General features: G+C 61.0%; 2 protein-coding genes across 3 annotated transcripts; one reads left to right on the forward strand and one right to left on the reverse strand.

Moving 5' to 3' along the window:
• The first annotated feature begins 1604 nt into the window (after positions 1–1604).
• On the forward strand, positions 1605–12864 carry IMPDH2 (inosine monophosphate dehydrogenase 2). 2 transcript variants are annotated; one of them, XM_062008118.1, is made up of 15 exons: positions 1617–1756; positions 1847–1895; positions 1982–2083; positions 2373–2447; positions 2862–3068; positions 5070–5157; positions 5739–5938; positions 6931–7021; positions 7697–7792; positions 8966–9037; positions 11160–11303; positions 11524–11668; positions 11754–11897; positions 12248–12331; positions 12596–12864. In XM_062008118.1, exons 1-15 carry the CDS (start codon positions 1659–1661, stop codon positions 12615–12617), a joined length of 1617 nt encoding a protein of 538 aa, XP_061864102.1. In that variant the 5' UTR covers positions 1617–1658; the 3' UTR covers positions 12618–12864. The 2 variants fall into 2 exon arrangements, with proteins under 2 accessions (XP_061864101.1, XP_061864102.1); XM_062008117.1 differs by lacking the exon at positions 8966–9037 and having other exon boundaries at positions 1605–1756.
• Positions 12865–13076: 212 nt separating this feature from the next.
• On the reverse strand, positions 13077–14460 carry NDUFAF3 (NADH:ubiquinone oxidoreductase complex assembly factor 3). Its single transcript, XM_062007997.1, has 5 exons — positions 14396–14460; positions 14073–14265; positions 13899–13965; positions 13644–13744; positions 13077–13516 (listed from the first exon to the last, which is right to left on the reverse strand). The coding sequence occupies exons 1-5, from the start codon at positions 14455–14457 to the stop codon at positions 13421–13423; spliced, it is 519 nt and encodes a 172-aa protein (XP_061863981.1). The 5' UTR covers positions 14458–14460; the 3' UTR covers positions 13077–13420.
• Positions 14461–16395: the final 1935 nt, after the last annotated feature.

Here is a 16395-nt window from a genome sequence, read left to right on the forward strand (position 1 = left end):
AAAGTGAACATCCCTGCACCAAGGCCTGCGCCTTCCTTTCCTGCTGGAAACAAACCCACAGTCTAGGAGGAAACAACCCTTAACTAGTAGGAGCTGCAGGCTTTAGTCTGTGCAGGTCATTGCTGTTCAAGACCTTGCTGTTCAGCTACCCCTGGAGTCCTGCTTCTGGCTGTAGTACAGTTCACTTGGGGATTTTCCCTATCTTGAAGTCTAACAGTAGCATGTACCAAAGCCTGACTTAACTAGCCTCTCTCTAAGCTCCATGCTGTCTTTTGGAGAACCTTATTCAGACCAAAATCTGTGCATCCCAAGTGTTGGACTGAACCTCACAGCACACAAGGGCCATTTGCTTTGAGGAGCAGGGGAGCCCTGAACACACGTCTCTGTTGGCATTTCCCGTGGCCCAGAGCTAGGTAACACATTTTCTTAAAGCTCCTTGCTCATCTTTGGATACAGATTAAATCTACTGCAGGAAGACAGATGGTGGTACAGGAGCACTGTTCTTTAGTTCCCTGAACTTGTTAAAGTGGCCTTGGAGACCCTGTCATGCAGGAGCAGGGTGAGGAGTCTGTCTGCTCCTCTTATTTCCCTGGTGCTCCGAGCCCAGGTCTGGTTTATTGCCACAAGCCAAGTGCCCACCAGAGCAGGAGGTTGTGCTGCTCCCCACATGAGTCTGCAGAGAAGGGAACACTTTCATCCTGGAAACAGGCTCGCTGGTTCCTGCAGCTCTCCTCCAAGGCAGAGCTGTGTTTGTGCCCATTCCCCTCGCTAGGCACAGTCCTCCCTGCTCCTGCTCTTCTCCAAAACCTTCCCTCCAGGCCCACTCCTGCACAGGCAGGAGGGTGCCAGGCCGAGCTCCCCACGTGTAGTACAGTGCAGCCACCCTTATCTGTGTGTCCCTGGTCCTGCTGCTGTGGGGACGAGGGGCCTGTGTGGGGCTGATGCTCAGCGGGGTCACCCCGGCTCCTCCCCTGGGGCTGCTGCCCCGGCGCTGTGCCCCCTCCCCTGTGCCTCTCACCCCTTCCCGTTGCTGACTGTTGCCTCATCCTTGCCGATCGCTTTGGTTCACGCCGTCACTTTGGATTCTGCTGGTGCATTCCAGCACGGCCCCACAGCCCCGTGTCCGCGATGCTGCGGGAGCAGCCGGTGCGGGGCCGGCACCCGCCCTTGGCCCGCAGGCAGCGCCCGGGGCCCCGCACCCACGGCCCGGCACCCTTGGGGTACCCTCTGCGCTGTCCACACCGTGCGGGCAGCGCGGGGCTGTCCTGCCGAGCCGCGCTGCAGTTCGGCTCCCTCCGTGCCGCTTCCTCCTCATACACCGACCCTGAGCAGACCCGGGCCCTGGCGCCGTTTCACCGGCATGAGCATTCTCGGTGCGGGTGCTGCGAGCCACGGGCCCGCAGAGCTCGGCGCCGGCGCTTCCCCGGGCCCGCGGCTGCGGAGCGGGGGGGGGGAGGCGGTACCGGCGGGCCGGGCTAAGGCCCGTGTCCTCCCGGGCGGCAGGGGGCGGAGCCGCCGCCCGCTCCCTTCCCGGCGGCCGCTCCGGGCCGCGCTCTCGCCGGGCGGACGCCGCTTTGATCCCTCGCGGCCGCCGTCGGGGCGCGGGGGCGCGGGGCGGCGGGCACGCGGCGGGCACGCGGCGGCGGCGGGCCGGCGCCATGGCGGACTACCTCATCAGCGGCGGCACCGGCTACGTGCCCGACGACGGGCTGACGGCGCAGCAGCTCTTCAGCTGCGGCGACGGGCTCACCTACAAGTGAGTGCGAGCGGGGCCGAGGCCGGGGGCGCGGGGCCGGGCCGGGCCGCGGCGGTCGCTGACGCGTCTCCCCTCGTTCCCCCCCATCAGCGACTTCCTCATCCTGCCGGGGTACATCGACTTCACGGCGGACCAGGTGGTGAGTGGCCGGGGCGGGGGCAGCGCCGGGGGCCGGGCCCGGGGCCGTGTGCCGCCGCTCACCCGCATCCCGCCTCCCCCCGCCAGGACCTGACCTCGGCGCTGACCAAGCGGATCACCCTGAAAACCCCTCTGGTCTCGTCCCCCATGGACACGGTCACCGAGGCGGGCATGGCCATCGCCATGGCGGTGAGTGCGGCCCGCGGCGCGGGCGGGGCAGGGCCGGCCGCCGCGGCACTCGCGTGTCGGCGCTGCGGCCTCCGGCCACCCTGCGCGGCTCTCCCGGGCGCGGCCGTGCCGCCGGGCCTCTCCCTGGCACCCCTGCGGCCGCGGGTGGGAGCCCAAGGGGAGCCCGGGTGCCCGGCTGCTGGACCCGCCCGCTGAAGGGCCGGGTGGCTTTTGCCGCCGCTTACAGCAGCCTTTTGCCGCCGCTTACAGCAGCCTTTTGCAGCCGCTTACAGCCGCCTTTGTGTTGCAGCTGACCGGGGGAATCGGGTTCATCCACCACAACTGCACCCCGGAGTTCCAGGCCAACGAAGTGAGGAAGGTGAAGGTGAGTGGCTGTAGCGATGGCAAGCAACCGTGCTCACAGGCGCTGCGGGGAGGTGGGCAGGGGGATCTGCCCTGCTGAGGGAGCTGTCGGAGGACACCATTGAAGCGTGCTGGAGCTTGGCGTTTCTGAACAGCAGCACAAACCTCTTGCTGCATGTTAGACGCTGTCCCACGTGCAGCTGGGACTTGAAAACTGCCAGGCCTCTTGGCATAGTCCCTGTCATTTTGGAAGAAGATTAGCGTGGCAGTTCTCGGGAACCTAAAGCTACCTGGACAAGCCTGGGTGCTGATTTGGAAGGCATCCCATTGGTGAGGGCTGGGTGGTTGCAGACCTTGGTGAGCAGCCCTCTGTGCCCAGCCTCTGCCCTGTCTGGTGGTGCTGCTCAGCCCGGCTGCTCAATCTGCTTCTTTTCAGAAATACGAGCAAGGATTCATCACAGACCCCGTGGTGCTGAGCCCCAACGACCGAGTGCGAGATGTGTTTGAAGCAAAAGCTCGTCACGGGTTCTGTGGGATTCCCATCACGGACAATGGGAAGATGGGGGGCAAACTGGTTGGGATCATCTCGTCTCGAGACATTGATTTCCTGAAAGAGTCGGAGCACGACTTGCCTCTTGGAGAGGTGAGCAGGGCTCTGGGCAGCTGATGGACACGGGTGTTGTGTGGGGCAGCTGTGTGGCGTGTGCTAAGGAGGGTGAGTGCGTGGCTGTGGGGATGCTGTGCCAGCAGGAGGGAGCAGCTCCACGTTCACTCCGTGGGTCCATATTTAACTGTCTTTTCTGGGGGGAGTCTCTCAGCAGCGCCGATGCAGGAGAGTGGCTGTGCAATTAGTGTTCCTGGTGCCTCCTCCTGTGGGCTTATCTTTCAGCATTGTGGAAGCTCTCCTCTCTACAGCTGGCCCTCTCCCCTGCTTCAGGAAGTGATTCCTGGTAGGCTCGGCAGCTGCTGTGGTCCCACGTGTGCCCAGCAAGCCCTCCCTGTGCTGATCTTCCTTTACTGGACTGCCTTTCCCCATGTGCCTCATCTAGGCTACTTGCTCTTTAAAACAACCCTGTGCACTTGGAGCCTGGCTGCTGTAAACAATGCCATGCTGTCAAACTGCCCTTGGCTGGGAGAAGCTTCTCTGTGCTGCCACTGCCCAGTGACTGTGGCATCCCAGTGACAGGAGACTCTGCAGTACTCAGGTCACACTGGTGATGCCTCTCCAGCACCCTCTGCTCTTGACTCATGACTATTTTTAGCTCCTGCTGACCAAACCTGGTATCACATGCTCATCCCTGTTTGGTTTGAAATAGCCTATAAATACCTGTAACAAGAATCTTAAACCAGGAGTAGGTTATAAAAGGGCATGTGTCCCTTTGAAGCGATGCTGACCCATCCTGAGGAGCCAGAGCAGAATCTCCTCTCATGCTTTACTCCAGTCATTCAGCACCACCAAGCTGGAAGCTCGCTGCCCTTAGCATGTGGTGCTTGGCTTGCCTCTGTCACCAGGCAAGGCTGGGGAAACAGAGGATCTCCCAAGATCTCCCTGCTCCCTCTCCAGCCAGCAGTCATGTTGCTGAGCTGTTGGTTGCCATCAGCTAAGTACACAGGTCTCCTGTAGCTCAGGTGGCTCGTGGGTCCCGCAGGCTCAGGGAGCATGGTGGGATACGGCTGTGGTGCCTCAGGCTTTTTCTGAGATGTGTGTCCTGTCACAGACAGGATTTTGGTGGATGCAGGCAGGGTGAGCCCCTTTCCTGCTGCCAAACGGCTTTTCTTATGGTATAACTAACTAAAACATTCCCTTTTTCCTTTGTTGTGTGCAACTAAGCTGCCTTTCTTGAGAGGTGACACATGTTCCCTTTTGGCTTTGCGTGGCCTCCTCCAGTGTCCTTTTAGAACAGCCCAGGTGACGTTGGTGGCCGCAGAGGACTGTGGGTGGGAAAGGGCCCCGAGGTCCCTGTCAGGCTGCTGGGCTGGAGCTGGCTGTGTGCCTCTCCACGGATGGACAGCCGTCGCTGCCTCTGAGGGCTGCTGTTCCCCTCTTGGGGCACCCCGGTGGTGAAGGCCTCTTGCCTGTGTTCTGGTGTTTGTTTGTCAGGAGCGAGCGTGGGTGAGCGGGGATGTTTGGACTGAAGCAGGTCCTTTGCCCCATTGACCTTGGCAGCAGCAGGGCTGAGTTATTCTGAGCAGAGCCTGTGTGCTGGGTATTGCTACCTAAAAATGAGGCTGGGGCTGGCGTTTCTGCCAGAACAGTGTGGGACTCTGGAGGTGTCTCCAGCCCTTATTTGCCTGCGCTCTGCTAGAAGGGAGGAGTGTTTGGGTGACATCCCAAACAAGGGTCATCTGAGTCATCCCCTGCCTCTGAGTGCTCTCCCTCAGCTTGCTGAGGCCCTCTGCCATCATGTTTTCACTACACCCATGGGTTTGGGAGCCAGTGGCCGCTGCGTGCCTGAGGACAGCACACTGAGGGCTGTTCCTGAGTGTTTCTGGAGGCGTGTTGCAGTGCTGTGGGCTCCTTTGTCTGTAGAGCACTCGCTGCCACACGGCCGCTGCAGAGCGTTTCGCGTGGGCAGAGGGGTTCAGTATTTTCAGATCAGTGCAAAGATGTTCTTGTGACTTCTTATCTTCCCTCTCCCACCAGATTATGACAAAGCGGGAGGATCTTGTTGTGGCCCCGGCTGGCGTCATGTTGAAAGAAGCGAATGAAATCCTGCAGAGGAGTAAAAAAGGTACGTGGGAGGGTGTGAGGGAAGGAGGGAGAGCGTGGGGCACACGGCTGGGAGCAGCAGCGGGTGGATGTGGGCACATGGCAGTGCGTGGGTGGGATGTGGGAGGGCTGCGGCCCAGCAGGAGCTGGGCACAGCAAGGAGAGAGTGCCCACAGCCCTCTGCCAGGGTGCAGAGTTCACGTGCCTTCTGCTCCAGGCTGTTTGAGGCTCAGGGATTCTTGGCAGCCCAGGAACTGGAGAGCACCCAGCTGTCTGGCCACATGCCTGAGTTTTCTGTCCCGGCCTTGACATTTTGACACTCGATTCAGCTCTGTTGGCGTTTGGGAATTTGACTTTTAACGTGGTGTCATGGGTCTAATTATTGAAAAAAGATGCCTTTTTTTCTGTGGTCAATGTGAAAACACCGAGTCCTTCTCCAGTTGTGCAAACTCCTTGCTCTCTTCCCTGGCTGCTGGCATCTGTGGCCGAGCAAGGTTTGGTAACAGCCTCTTTGAGTCTCCACCCTGCAGCAGTGGCTGCCTGCCTGATGCCCCTGGGCTGCCCCAGGCTCACGCCCCTCAAAGTCTGTCTGTTTGTCTGAAGGCAAGCTGCCCATTGTTAATGAAGATGATGAGCTGGTGGCTATAATTGCGCGCACGGATCTCAAGAAGAACCGGGACTACCCCCTGGCTTCGAAGGATTCCAAGAAGCAGCTGCTCTGTGGTGCTGCCATCGGGACCCACGAAGATGACAAGTATCGGCTGGACCTCCTGGTGCAGGCTGGAGTGGATGTGGTGGTGCTGGTAAGTCACCCACGGGTACCCTGTGGGCCTGGGGGGGTTGGTGGGCTGAGCAGTGGTTTGAAGGAGCATCTCTGAAGCAGCATGGCACCTCCTGCCTTCGTTACAGGCCCTTTGGTGTCAGAATTTGTTGACCTCTCCGTCTCATTCAGGTCTGAGTCCTCAAACAAGGGGGATTCCTCCTGCCTGGGAACTTACTTGACCTTGAGGGAGTATGTAGGGTGCACTAAAGTCCTAAAGGCTGAGAAGAGAAGTCTTGTCAGTTAAAACAGAATCTTCTAGAAATGCTTTTGCAGTCTGTCACCATTGTCTGTGATCTTCCTAACTCAATTTGAGTGTTTGGCTTCTTACAGTTTCCCTCCAGCTTTTTGTTGTTTGTTGCTGTTATTCTTTGAACCACCTGATGTTTGGTGCAGTCAGCCCCGAGCTGCTCTGCTGGTCTCCCCTTCTGGCCTGGAAGCCCTGGGGCACAGCCATCACTGTCCATGTTTGCACGTTGTTTTCTCATCCATCCATCCTCAGCTTGGGAGTCCCCCCTGCACCGAGGGGACACTGTAACAGACACTGTGACCTGCCAACAGGTCACGATTGCAGGGCCTGAGATGGTGTTTCAGGTGCATCCACCCCCAGCCTTTCTGGGTTTCACAGGGAACATTCACCCTTCTGTAGTTTGAGGTGAAGCTGACGGGGTCGTGCTGGCAGAGCCAGAGGGGCCTCACCCACCGCCTGATGTGCTGCTTGTTGCTTGCTGTTCAAACCACGGGGTTTATGCATGAAGAAGGTTACTGGTGTCTTTATGATAGACTGTCTTGCACAGGGGAAGGTTATTACTGCCTTGGCAGCAGCTTCTCTGTTCCTGTGCTCCATCCAGGGAGCTGTTTTGCCTGCTCTGCAGATGCCCCAGTCAGCAGGGTGAGCATCTGAGGCTCCTCCAGTGCTGCATTTGTCACCCTTTGCACAAATCCTGCTTGAAATTGGTTTTCTTTGTGTTGCAGGATTCCTCTCAGGGGAACTCCATCTTCCAGATTAATATGATCAAATACATTAAGGAGAAATATCCCAACCTACAAGTCATTGGAGGAAATGGTAGGCATGTGCTGAGACTATTCTTGTCTGTAAATGACATTTGTTTCTTAGACATAGAGAGAGCTGCAGGGACCTGAATGGAACGGCCACTGGGTAAATGTCTGGGAACTTAAAATGGTTTCCTCTGGCTTGTGGAACAGAGCAAGGCCACCCTGCAGACATGGGGCAACACCCTGCTGCTGCCATGGCTCCAAGTATTTGAAGGCCTTTGTTCTGCAGCACAGTGCACTGCTCTCCTCTGTAGCCTGTTATGTGGGAGCTGTTTTTACACACCAGTTTAAAATTTTGGATGGTAATGATAATGGATACTGCTCAATGTGGAAATCCAATGGAAATTTTCTGTGGCTCTTGCCAGCAGAGCTCATTCTTTGCTGGACTGGTGTGTCACTTGTGCTGTCAGCCTCTGCTTTGGCCCAGCATGCCCAGCCTGTGCAGTGACCTCTGCTCCCCCCAGCCTTTGGGCATAAGCATGCTGCAGAGTAGCCTGAGGGGACAGGGTCACCTCACCCTGGGGACAATGTGGACAGAAACGAGCTGCTGCTTTGCAGTCGGGCCTGGCTGCGACATGGATGCCCTGGGTAGGGAATGTTGGCAGTCCTGGGGAAGTGCCAGGGCAGAGCAGGGTTGTGCATGGATCCGAGTGTCTCTCTTCAAACCCGTTTCTGCTCCCCACAGTTGTGACTGCTGCCCAGGCCAAGAACCTCATTGACGCGGGGGTGGATGCTCTGAGAGTTGGGATGGGCAGTGGCTCCATCTGCATCACACAGGAAGGTGAGAGAGATCAGCCATCTCCTAAATAGGCTTAAGACATCTGTTTATAATAGAGATTCCCTGCTGCAGAGCAGTGTAGCCTGGATGGGCTTCTCTCGGTGTAAGAGCAGTGTCCAACAGCAAACCATCTCCCACCCCCTCTGTCCAGGACATTTTCACCACCCGGCTCAAGCCTTTGGGGTGGTGGCAGCAGCAGCAAAGGCATTTCCCAGTACTGACTGAGCCTGAGCAGAGCAGGTGTGGCAGGTGCTGTGGGACGGGGCTGGCGGCAGCTCTGCGGGGAGAGAGAGGCCTCGGTGTGCCTCAGGCTTGAGACCTGATCTGTTGAGCTCGATGCCTTCCTGCAGTTTCCAGGCCGATGTTGTGTTTCTAGCCGTTGTCTCTGTGGTCAGTGGGAGCTTGAGTGGGGCAGAGGTCATGTTGCCCTCAGCCAAAGCAGAGAGGGGTGTCCCCATGGCCTGGCCCTGCCTTGAGGACAGGCAGGAGAGGGGCTGTGAGGTGCTGCAGCTCACAGACACAGCCCCTCTCTCCTTGGCCCTCGCCACGGGAGACAGCAAGAGGGGAGCTGGTGGCTCAGGGTGCTGTGTTAGCTCTGCCAGGCCTAGCATGGAGCCTCTGAGCAGGCCTGCGCTGCTCTGTCTGTCGTGGGAGTGCTGGCTGTGGAGGCTCCCCAGGCCCTACTCTGGGGACCTTTCTGGGGAGGCTGTGGTGTCCTTGGGCTTTTGCACACATGTCGTGTGTGGCACTGGGGCCGTCCTGCCAGGGCACGCTGCACTCTGCAGTGAGACACAGCTCTCCAGAGGGTGCCTCTGCCGATGGCCACGGCACATGGGGCTGGGAGCAGGTGTTGGAGAAGGAACAGAGCACAGGCAGAGTGTGGCGCTTCACAGGGGACCTGGTTGCAAAACTCTTCACTGCAGCTGCCTAGGTTTTTGTCTCCTTGGGTGAGGGGGTCCCCTCTCTGGATGGCTGCTGGGGCAGGTGAGCATGCGCTGTGACGGCCGGGCCTGGCTGCCTTGGATCTGGCCTCTGGCTTGGCTCGGGCTAGGAAGGGTTTGCAAGGTCAGCTCCGTCCCACACCGTACACTCTGCCTAGTGGCAGGTCACTGCTGGGGTCCTTTGTTCTGCTGCTGTTCTTCCGTCTCTAAAATGTGTGTGTTTGTTTTTGTTTAGCTGCTCCAAAGATCCCTCCAGACCTAAAGTCCCACAGCCCCAAATGCCCTTCTACTGTCACGGGCACCTATAGTAAGTCACTTGCCCTGTTCCCAACTCTAATTACGTGTCTTGAAGCAGGACCTTGATTTGGCTGCACATGGCCCTACTGCTTGTTTGAGAATAATTTAGCTGTAGATGCACTTGGGGTTTTGTGGCTTTGGACACTGGTTTTGAATCTGAAATAGAAGCTGAGAAGCCTTTCTGAATTCCTAAAGCATGGTCTGAGCTCTCAAAGCTGAGGGCACTCAGGCCTGCCCCTGTTCTGCTCCAAAATGTGCTCAGGAGCCCGACTGGTTTTTCTGTCTTCTGGATCTCTAGTTGGGCAATGTCCTGCCAATCCAGTGCTGGGAGGTGACCCCTGAGCAGTCCTCAGTCCTGCTTGAAATCTGGCCCCAGCTGTGAGGCAGATGTGCACAGGCTGAGCTTCAGTTGAAGCCACCTGAGCCCCAGGGACGTACTTGTGTACGGCCACCTTGGCAGCTGCACACCAGCACCACATCTTTCCCCCCAATGCGTGTAGAAAGACAGGGCTTTTTCCCTGCCCTGCAGGAGACCGGGTGCAGCATTGCCTGCTCTTGACTACTCTGCTGCCCCCAGATTGAGCAGCCACCTGAGGCGAGCCTTGGTTCTGCCCTTTGTCCTGGTTTGGACGTAGCTCAAAGGGAAAGAAGTTTCTGTTGAAGATCCCAGAATGTTTTCTCTAGCAGATGGTCTTGTAGGGCCACCCCTTGCAGAGATGCTAAAGACGACAAACCCTCACCCAGCCCTCTCAGCGTGTGTGTGCTCTGAACCCTGCATTGGAAGCCTGTGCTCTGAAGCTGTGGCGCTGGGCCCTGGGACGGGCGGAAGGCTGCGATGCTTCCCAGGGGCCCTGAGCAAGCTGTTCCTTAAAGGGCTGGTCTCGGGTTGCTCTTGTGAGGTTTCTGCAGGCCCTGCACTGTCTGTGGCGCAGTCCCATAGACCCTGGACTCTAAACTCTCCCAAATGAGGTGCTTCCCTCCTTCACACAGCTCTTCCCTTGCAGCGTGTTGCAGCCTGTAGCGGTGTGGTACCCAGCGAGACCACCTCTTTAAGACCAACAGCCTTCACATTACAGCTGGCAGCCCCCCTGCCAAGCTGAGCCCTAGCTTAATGCCCAGTTTGGGCTGGTTAAAATCAGTTCTTTCAGGATCTCAGCCTAGAGTCTGGCTTCTCTCCCTCAGCAGCTGCTGCCCAGCACTGGGAGAGGAGCAAGTGCAGACTCCTGGCCTCAGCACACTTCTACTCTGCCAGGGCTGCTGATGATCAGGCTAAACCCACTGGAGTTCACGCTCCAAAGCACTAATCCTGCATGGCCCTAATCTTACCCAGCATATCGGACTAACTATGACTGGAGAAAAGTTCCCAGTTAATTGTGGGGAAGGGAAGTCTCCCTGGGAGCAGCTTATCTTAGCACACTTGCATGCCCGTGCCTGGCAAACGTGTTACCAGACATGCCCTGTGCTGGTTTCCCCTTGCACAATGGGAAGCCTTGAACTGCTACTGACTGGGAAGAGCAGGTAAATCCAAAGCTTGTATCTCCCTTCCCATGGAGCAGCTAAACTCTACAGAACCCTTGGTACATTGCAGGGCAGGAACAGAAATTATTTCCTGGAAGCCATCAACTAATCCTGCCTGTTTCCTTTCATACTGCTGCATGTGTGTGTGTGTGTGTGTGTGCAGATGTATATATATAGCTGTCTCTATACATATATATACATGCCAGCTCTCCCCCAGCCAGCTGCCTTTCTGTGCAAGAAGCACATGGGGCAGCTGTGGGCCCACAGAGAGGGGTCTGGCATTGCTGGAGGGAGCAGAACGAGTGGTGGGACGTGGCTGTGGACGCTCTGGAGAGGGCCTTTGGGAGTCTGCTCCGCTTCCTTCCCCAGCCCCCCCTGCCCTGCTCTGCACCAGGACGAGCTGCTGGTCCCTCATCTCAACACAGTCACAGGCCCCAGGGTCACCCACAGCTCTGTGGAGTGGAGGGTGTGAGGATGCAGCCGCTCCTCGTGCCGTGCCTCCCGGGGACGGGGCAGCCGGGCCCCGTGCGTTGCCAAGAGCCGGAGCATGCGTGTGCTGGGCTGCTGGGGAGGGCCGTGGCTGTGGGGGCTGACCCTCTGTGCTCTCCCTGCAGTGCTGGCATGCGGCCGGCCCCAGGCCACGGCCGTGTACAAGGTGTCGGAGTACGCGCGGCGCTTCGGCGTGCCTGTCATCGCCGACGGCGGCATCCAGACAGTTGGGCACATCGCCAAGGCCCTGGCGCTCGGCGCCTCCACAGGTGAGCAGCACAGACAGAGGGTTGGGGGGTGGGGGTTGGGGGGTCTCCTGGGAAGGGTTTCCACCTGGTATCGGAGTTGGGGCACGAGGGCACGTACCCACAGGTGGCCAGGGGTGCGGGGGGGGGTTCAAGCACCGTGCTGTGCTGGGGGATCCTGAGGGTGTTGCAGCCACGGCCTTCCTGCTGCTGACCCGCTGCTGTGGGTGATCTCTGGTGCTAGTGATGATGGGCTCTCTCCTGGCTGCCACCACCGAGGCCCCGGGCGAGTACTTCTTTTCCGATGGAATTCGGCTGAAGAAATACCGTGGCATGGGCTCCCTCGATGCCATGGACAAGAACCTGGGCAGCCAGAACCGCTATTTCAGGTAAGAGATGGTGCTTTGGGGAAGCAGATCAAGTTTTTTCAGGCTTCTCTCATTCACCAGCTTCCTTGATTTGTGCTCCCTGCAGTGAGACGGATAAAATCAAAGTGGCTCAGGGAGTCTCTGGCGCAGTGCAGGACAAGGGCTCTATCCACAAGTTCATTCCATACCTGATTGCTGGGATCCAGCATTCCTGCCAGGATATTGGTGCCAAGAGCCTGACCCAAGTCCGGTGAGTGCTCCCCCTGGTCTGTGTGCCATTGAGGGTCCCTGGGTGAGCTGTACCTTAGTTGCAGTGTGGTCTGGCCTTGCTGTAGCCCTCCTCCCTCATCTCCACTGGGCACTGTATCATAGATTTGCCATCCCCAGGGGTGCAGGAACATGATCTTGTGGCATCTTCAGCTGGCTGGACTTGAGACACAGGGGTTACTTTACTCTACCTGGCTCTCAGCACAGCAAAGGCCACTCTGGCTGCAGCTGGAGGCATGGGCATGCCTCATCACAGCCACTGCGGCTGAGCCTGTGCCAAGGCCATCACCCCATGGCTCTGTCTGCCTTGTGACGGGTGTCCCCTCCCCTCAGAGCCATGATGTACTCGGGAGAGCTGAAGTTTGAGAAGAGGACGACATCTGCCCAGGTGGAAGGAGGGGTGCATGGCCTCCACTCGTAAGTGCTTCTGGCAGGATCCCTCATCACCCCAGGGTGGGTGTGGAAGCGGGTGAAGCACAGTCCTCCTGTGCCTCCGCTCCTGGCCCCATGTGCTGAGCCAGTGCTGCAGCCTGCCTGGGGCTAGCGCTGTGCTGGCAGCAGGAGCTGTGTGCTGCCAGGGCTGGGGCTCTCCCCAAGTCTGGGCCCTGAGGATGCCCCCTGTCCCTGTCCTGGGGAGGTGGGTCAGCCACAAGGCCCTCTGGTTTGCTGCTCCCCTTGCAGGTATGAGAAGCGCCTCTTCTGAAGGAGCTCCGTCTGCGTCTGTTGTCGTGCCCCTCAGCCCTGCGCCACCCCGTGCGGGAGCTGCTCTTGCTGCTGAAGTGCCATTAGTCTGGGCTGCCTGGAGCTCCCCGTGTCCCTTGGCTGCTTCATCACCCCCCTGAGAGGGCCCACCCCTGCCCAGGAGCAGCGATCCTGGGCTGGCGCCTGCGGCCTTGCACGCGTTGGCCGTGTTTTACAATAAAAGAGGAAAAGATGTGTCCTTAGTGTGAGCCTGCAGCCTCCCTTCCTTGTGTACTGCCCTTGTTCTCCTCCCTTGCCTTGCACCTTTGCCTGTGCTGGTTGTACTCAGCTGGTCCCACACACAGACTGCCCAAGGAGCTGTGGCAGTGACCCGCAGCCCCCTCCAGTCCCAGTGAGCACAGGCCGCGGCGCTGTTACAGCCTGGCTCTGCCATGCACATTAACCACCACATAATTGCTGCTTATTTACGATTTACATGTATTTCCCAGCTGGTGCCCAAAACGTTCCCCAGGGCCATGTAGTTCACTCCGTCAGCCTCCTCCCTGCCTTGAGGTGACAGTTTCTTGCTGCCAAGGCAGCGGGAACCACCTCAGCAGAGCTGCAGGGCTGCCAGCACTGCTCGTGCCTCAGGCTGTGCTCCAGGGCCCCCATGTGGGCAATGCCACACCTGAGGCCAGAGCCAGGGCCCAGAGAGCAGCTCCCACAGTTTAGTCTGAAGTGTTTCTCCAGTGGGAGCGGTGCTGGTTAGGGGCTTTGGGCTACAGGCAAGGGAAGAGCTGCTCAGCCCACAGCCAGGGCAGGCACCTACACCCCCAGGTAGATACCCCGTGGAGGGATGAGCCCAGCAGCTGCCATGCGCCTTTCACTTGTGAGGAAGTTGAAGGTTGCACACGCATTGGGCTGTGAAACAGAAAAGGGAGGGAGTGAAGCCCCCAGGTCTGGGGCAGGAGAGCCTCAGCCTGCGGTGGGGGGAGAGGACCCACTGCCAGCACCCCGTTCCCTGGGTGCTCTACACACCCCTCCTCACCGTGTCCTGCACCTCAACGGCGATCCCACACTCACGCATCTGCTTCAGCAAGGTGGGGTGCAGCCGCTCCACCCTGTCTCCTGTGCCCAGCACCAGGATCTCTACAAGCAGGACATGATCACAGGCAAAGATGAGTGGGGCCACACTCAGGGCCCAGTCCTGCGCTCCCTGCAGGGAGATGCAGCTCCCCTCAGCCGTCCTGCAGCAGCCAGCCCAGGTGGGCTGAGCCAGCGGCGGGGCTGCTCACCCACGTACCTATCTGGGGCTCCAGCAGCCGGAACAGCGACAGACTCGCATGCGAGATGTCCATGTAGGAGCCAACCTGTGGGGATACTGAAGGCGCTGAGCAGGGCAGACCCACTACTCGGGGAACCGCCGTGGGGGAAGGGGTGGGGCGCAGCGGCCCCAGTCGCGCCGCGGGACACTCACGTTCCACTGGAGGATGGCGCGGGGCAGGATGGCGCAGGGCCCCACCACCACGTCCCCGCTGACGGTGAAGCCGCGGCTGTTGTAGCCCTCGATGAACATGCTGCTGGGGGACTCCGGCTGCAGCACCGTCACTCGCGTCCGCTGGTACAGCTCGTCGTCCGCCGGCGTGAGGCGGTGACCCCGGCACGGCGCCCTGCGGAGACGGGAGGCAGCTCGGACGCCAGACCACGGCGACCCCCAGGGACCCCCCGCGGCCGCCCCACGGCAGCCGCCTGGCCGCCGGCCCTGGAGCCATCCCGCGGGTGCCAGCCCCGGTGCCGTACCCGAGCCAGCCGTTCGCCCGCCGTGCCGCCGGGCACAGCCGCCGCAGGGCCGCCGCCGCCATGGCCACGCGCCGCCGGAAGCCCCGCCCGCCCCCGCCCCGCCCCGCTCGCGCCCCCTGGCGGCCACCGGCGGCGCTGCTGCCGGGGCTGAGAGCGGGACCGGGGGCGCGAGCGGGACCGGGACCCCTGGGGCTCCCGCCTCCTGCGGGGGGGGCGGCGGGGAGGGACACACACAGCCCCGCACCGCTGACCTCGCCCTCTCCCGGGACCCGGCCCGACTCGACCCGGTGTCCCCAGGCGGGGTTGCAGCCGGAGCGAAACCGAAAGCGGCGGCGGGGCGGGGAGCGGCACGGCGGGTGCGGGGCGGCGGGGGTACTGCGGGCCGGCCCGTGCTGCTGCGCCGGAGGCTGCGGGGCCGGAGGTGAGAGGGGAGCGGGTGGCTCCCGGTCCCGGGTCCCTGTCACCGGGCCGGGCGGCGGGAGGGAGCGGGACTGGGGCTCAGCTGTGCTCCAGCAGGGTGCCCGCCCGACTCCGACGGTGCCCCGGGACTGTCCCGGGCCAGGCACAGCTCTGTCCCGGTCCTACGGCGCCGGCACGGTATGCCCCGCTGTGGAGTGACAGCTGCCGGCCGGGCTGAGCCCTCTGAAGCACCGGGACCCCCCTGCCCCGAGCACCGCGGGCGGTTCCGCTTTCCCGTCCCTGCCACGCTCAGTAGCAGCGGGTGGGAGGGGATCGGGGGCTCAGAAGGGTGCGCTGGGGATGGGCATCCGTGTCCCCCACCCTGAGCCACCCACCCGGGCCAGCCAGCGCCCCGACACCATCGGGGTTACTGGGGAGTTCGCTGGCGTCGGCGATGGGACCTTTTTGCCCGCCGGGCCATGGCGTGACGGGGTGCGGAGGCGTCCGCCATCCCCAGCGCCCCACAGACCTCGGCCAGAGGCCGGGGCCCGGGTCCCCTTCGGTGAGCACCGCGTGAGCACCGCGTGGGGCCCGGGGGGATCCCCACAGTTTCGCTTCCCCCCACGGTGAGTTGGGCGCAGGTGCCGAGGCGGGTGCCCTCCCTCGGGGACAGCTCGGGTTTCCGGGCCGCGCCAGGGCTGCTGGGCTGGCACCAGATGCTCCAGCCCCACCGGGGCTTTGTTTGGAGCCGTTTCCTTTTGGCTCGGCCACGCCGCCCTCCCCTTGGCACCCGGCCCGCCGCGCGGGGGGAGCCCACGGCACAGTGCCAGCCTCTGCCAGCACCCCCGGCTACAACCAGCCTGGCCGCGGCTCCCACACAGCTCCTCCACCCCGGTCTCTGCTGGTAAGTCACCCTCTCCCCGCTTGGCCCACGGGCCAGTCCAGGGGTGGCGGGGCATTGCCCCCTGTGCCCGTCCCTCTGAGGTGCCAGGGCGGGCAACGGAATCCCAAAAGCAGCTGTCCCCGCTGTGCCCAGCTGCCCTGGGGTTTCGTTACCCGCGCTGCCGCCCCCGCCTCGCCCCATGCGCTCCTGCCCCGCTGCTGCCCCACGCCATGCCAGGCACAGGGCAAGAGCCAACTGCCTCACTTGAACCCCTCAGTGGGGCCAGGGCAGCCTGTGGGGGCCACACCAAGAGAAGGAAGGGTGTTGGGATGGCAGATCGCTGGTGCCCAGCCTCGGGGCTCAGTCCTCCACGGCCATGTGTCCCCAACAGCTAAAAACAGCAGCTTGCTTCCTGGGGACTCACCGCTGGGGCCAGTGTGCCGAGCGTCGGCCCCGGCTGCCAGCCATGGCATGGATGTGGCCACCTGAGCTTCCTGGTGCCCCACACGGGGCTCTTCCTGGCGCCCCACACGGGGCTCTTCCTGGCCCCCCAGTGCCAAGCGGTGCCCAGGCAGGATCCATCCCCAGAGAGAGATGGCTTTGGAATGACACGATCACTCCCGCTGAGCAGGCAGCCAGAGAGCCATCGGGGATGTCGTGTCTGTCCAAAGCTCTTTCAGCACCTCCAAGAGCAGCCCCCTCCCTGGGCCACCACGCT

Source organism: Colius striatus, chromosome 15 (genome assembly GCF_028858725.1).
Source record: "Colius striatus isolate bColStr4 chromosome 15, bColStr4.1.hap1, whole genome shotgun sequence".
In the NCBI taxonomy this organism is placed as follows: Eukaryota; Metazoa; Chordata; class Aves; order Coliiformes; family Coliidae; genus Colius; species Colius striatus.

Bases quoted from the DNA above. Each gene is read 5' to 3' on its own strand.
- IMPDH2 (XM_062008118.1), top strand. From the start codon at position 1,659: ATGGCGGACTACCTCATCAGCGGCGGCACCGGCTACGTGCCCGACGAC. The intron at 5,158-5,738 runs GTACGTGGGAGG...GTTTGTCTGAAG, and splicing joins CCTGCAGAGGAGTAAAAAAG to GCAAGCTGCCCATTGTTAAT. The intron at 5,939-6,930 runs GTAAGTCACCCA...TTTGTGTTGCAG, and splicing joins GAGTGGATGTGGTGGTGCTG to GATTCCTCTCAGGGGAACTC.
- NDUFAF3 (XM_062007997.1), bottom strand. From the start codon at position 14,457: ATGGCGGCGGCGGCCCTGCGGCGGCTGTGCCCGGCGGCACGGCGGGCG. The intron at 13,745-13,898 runs GTACGTGGGTGA...TCCTGCTTGTAG, and splicing joins GCTGCTGGAGCCCCAGATAG to AGATCCTGGTGCTGGGCACA. The intron at 13,517-13,643 runs GTGAGGAGGGGT...TCTGTTTCACAG, and splicing joins CCGTTGAGGTGCAGGACACG to CCCAATGCGTGTGCAACCTT.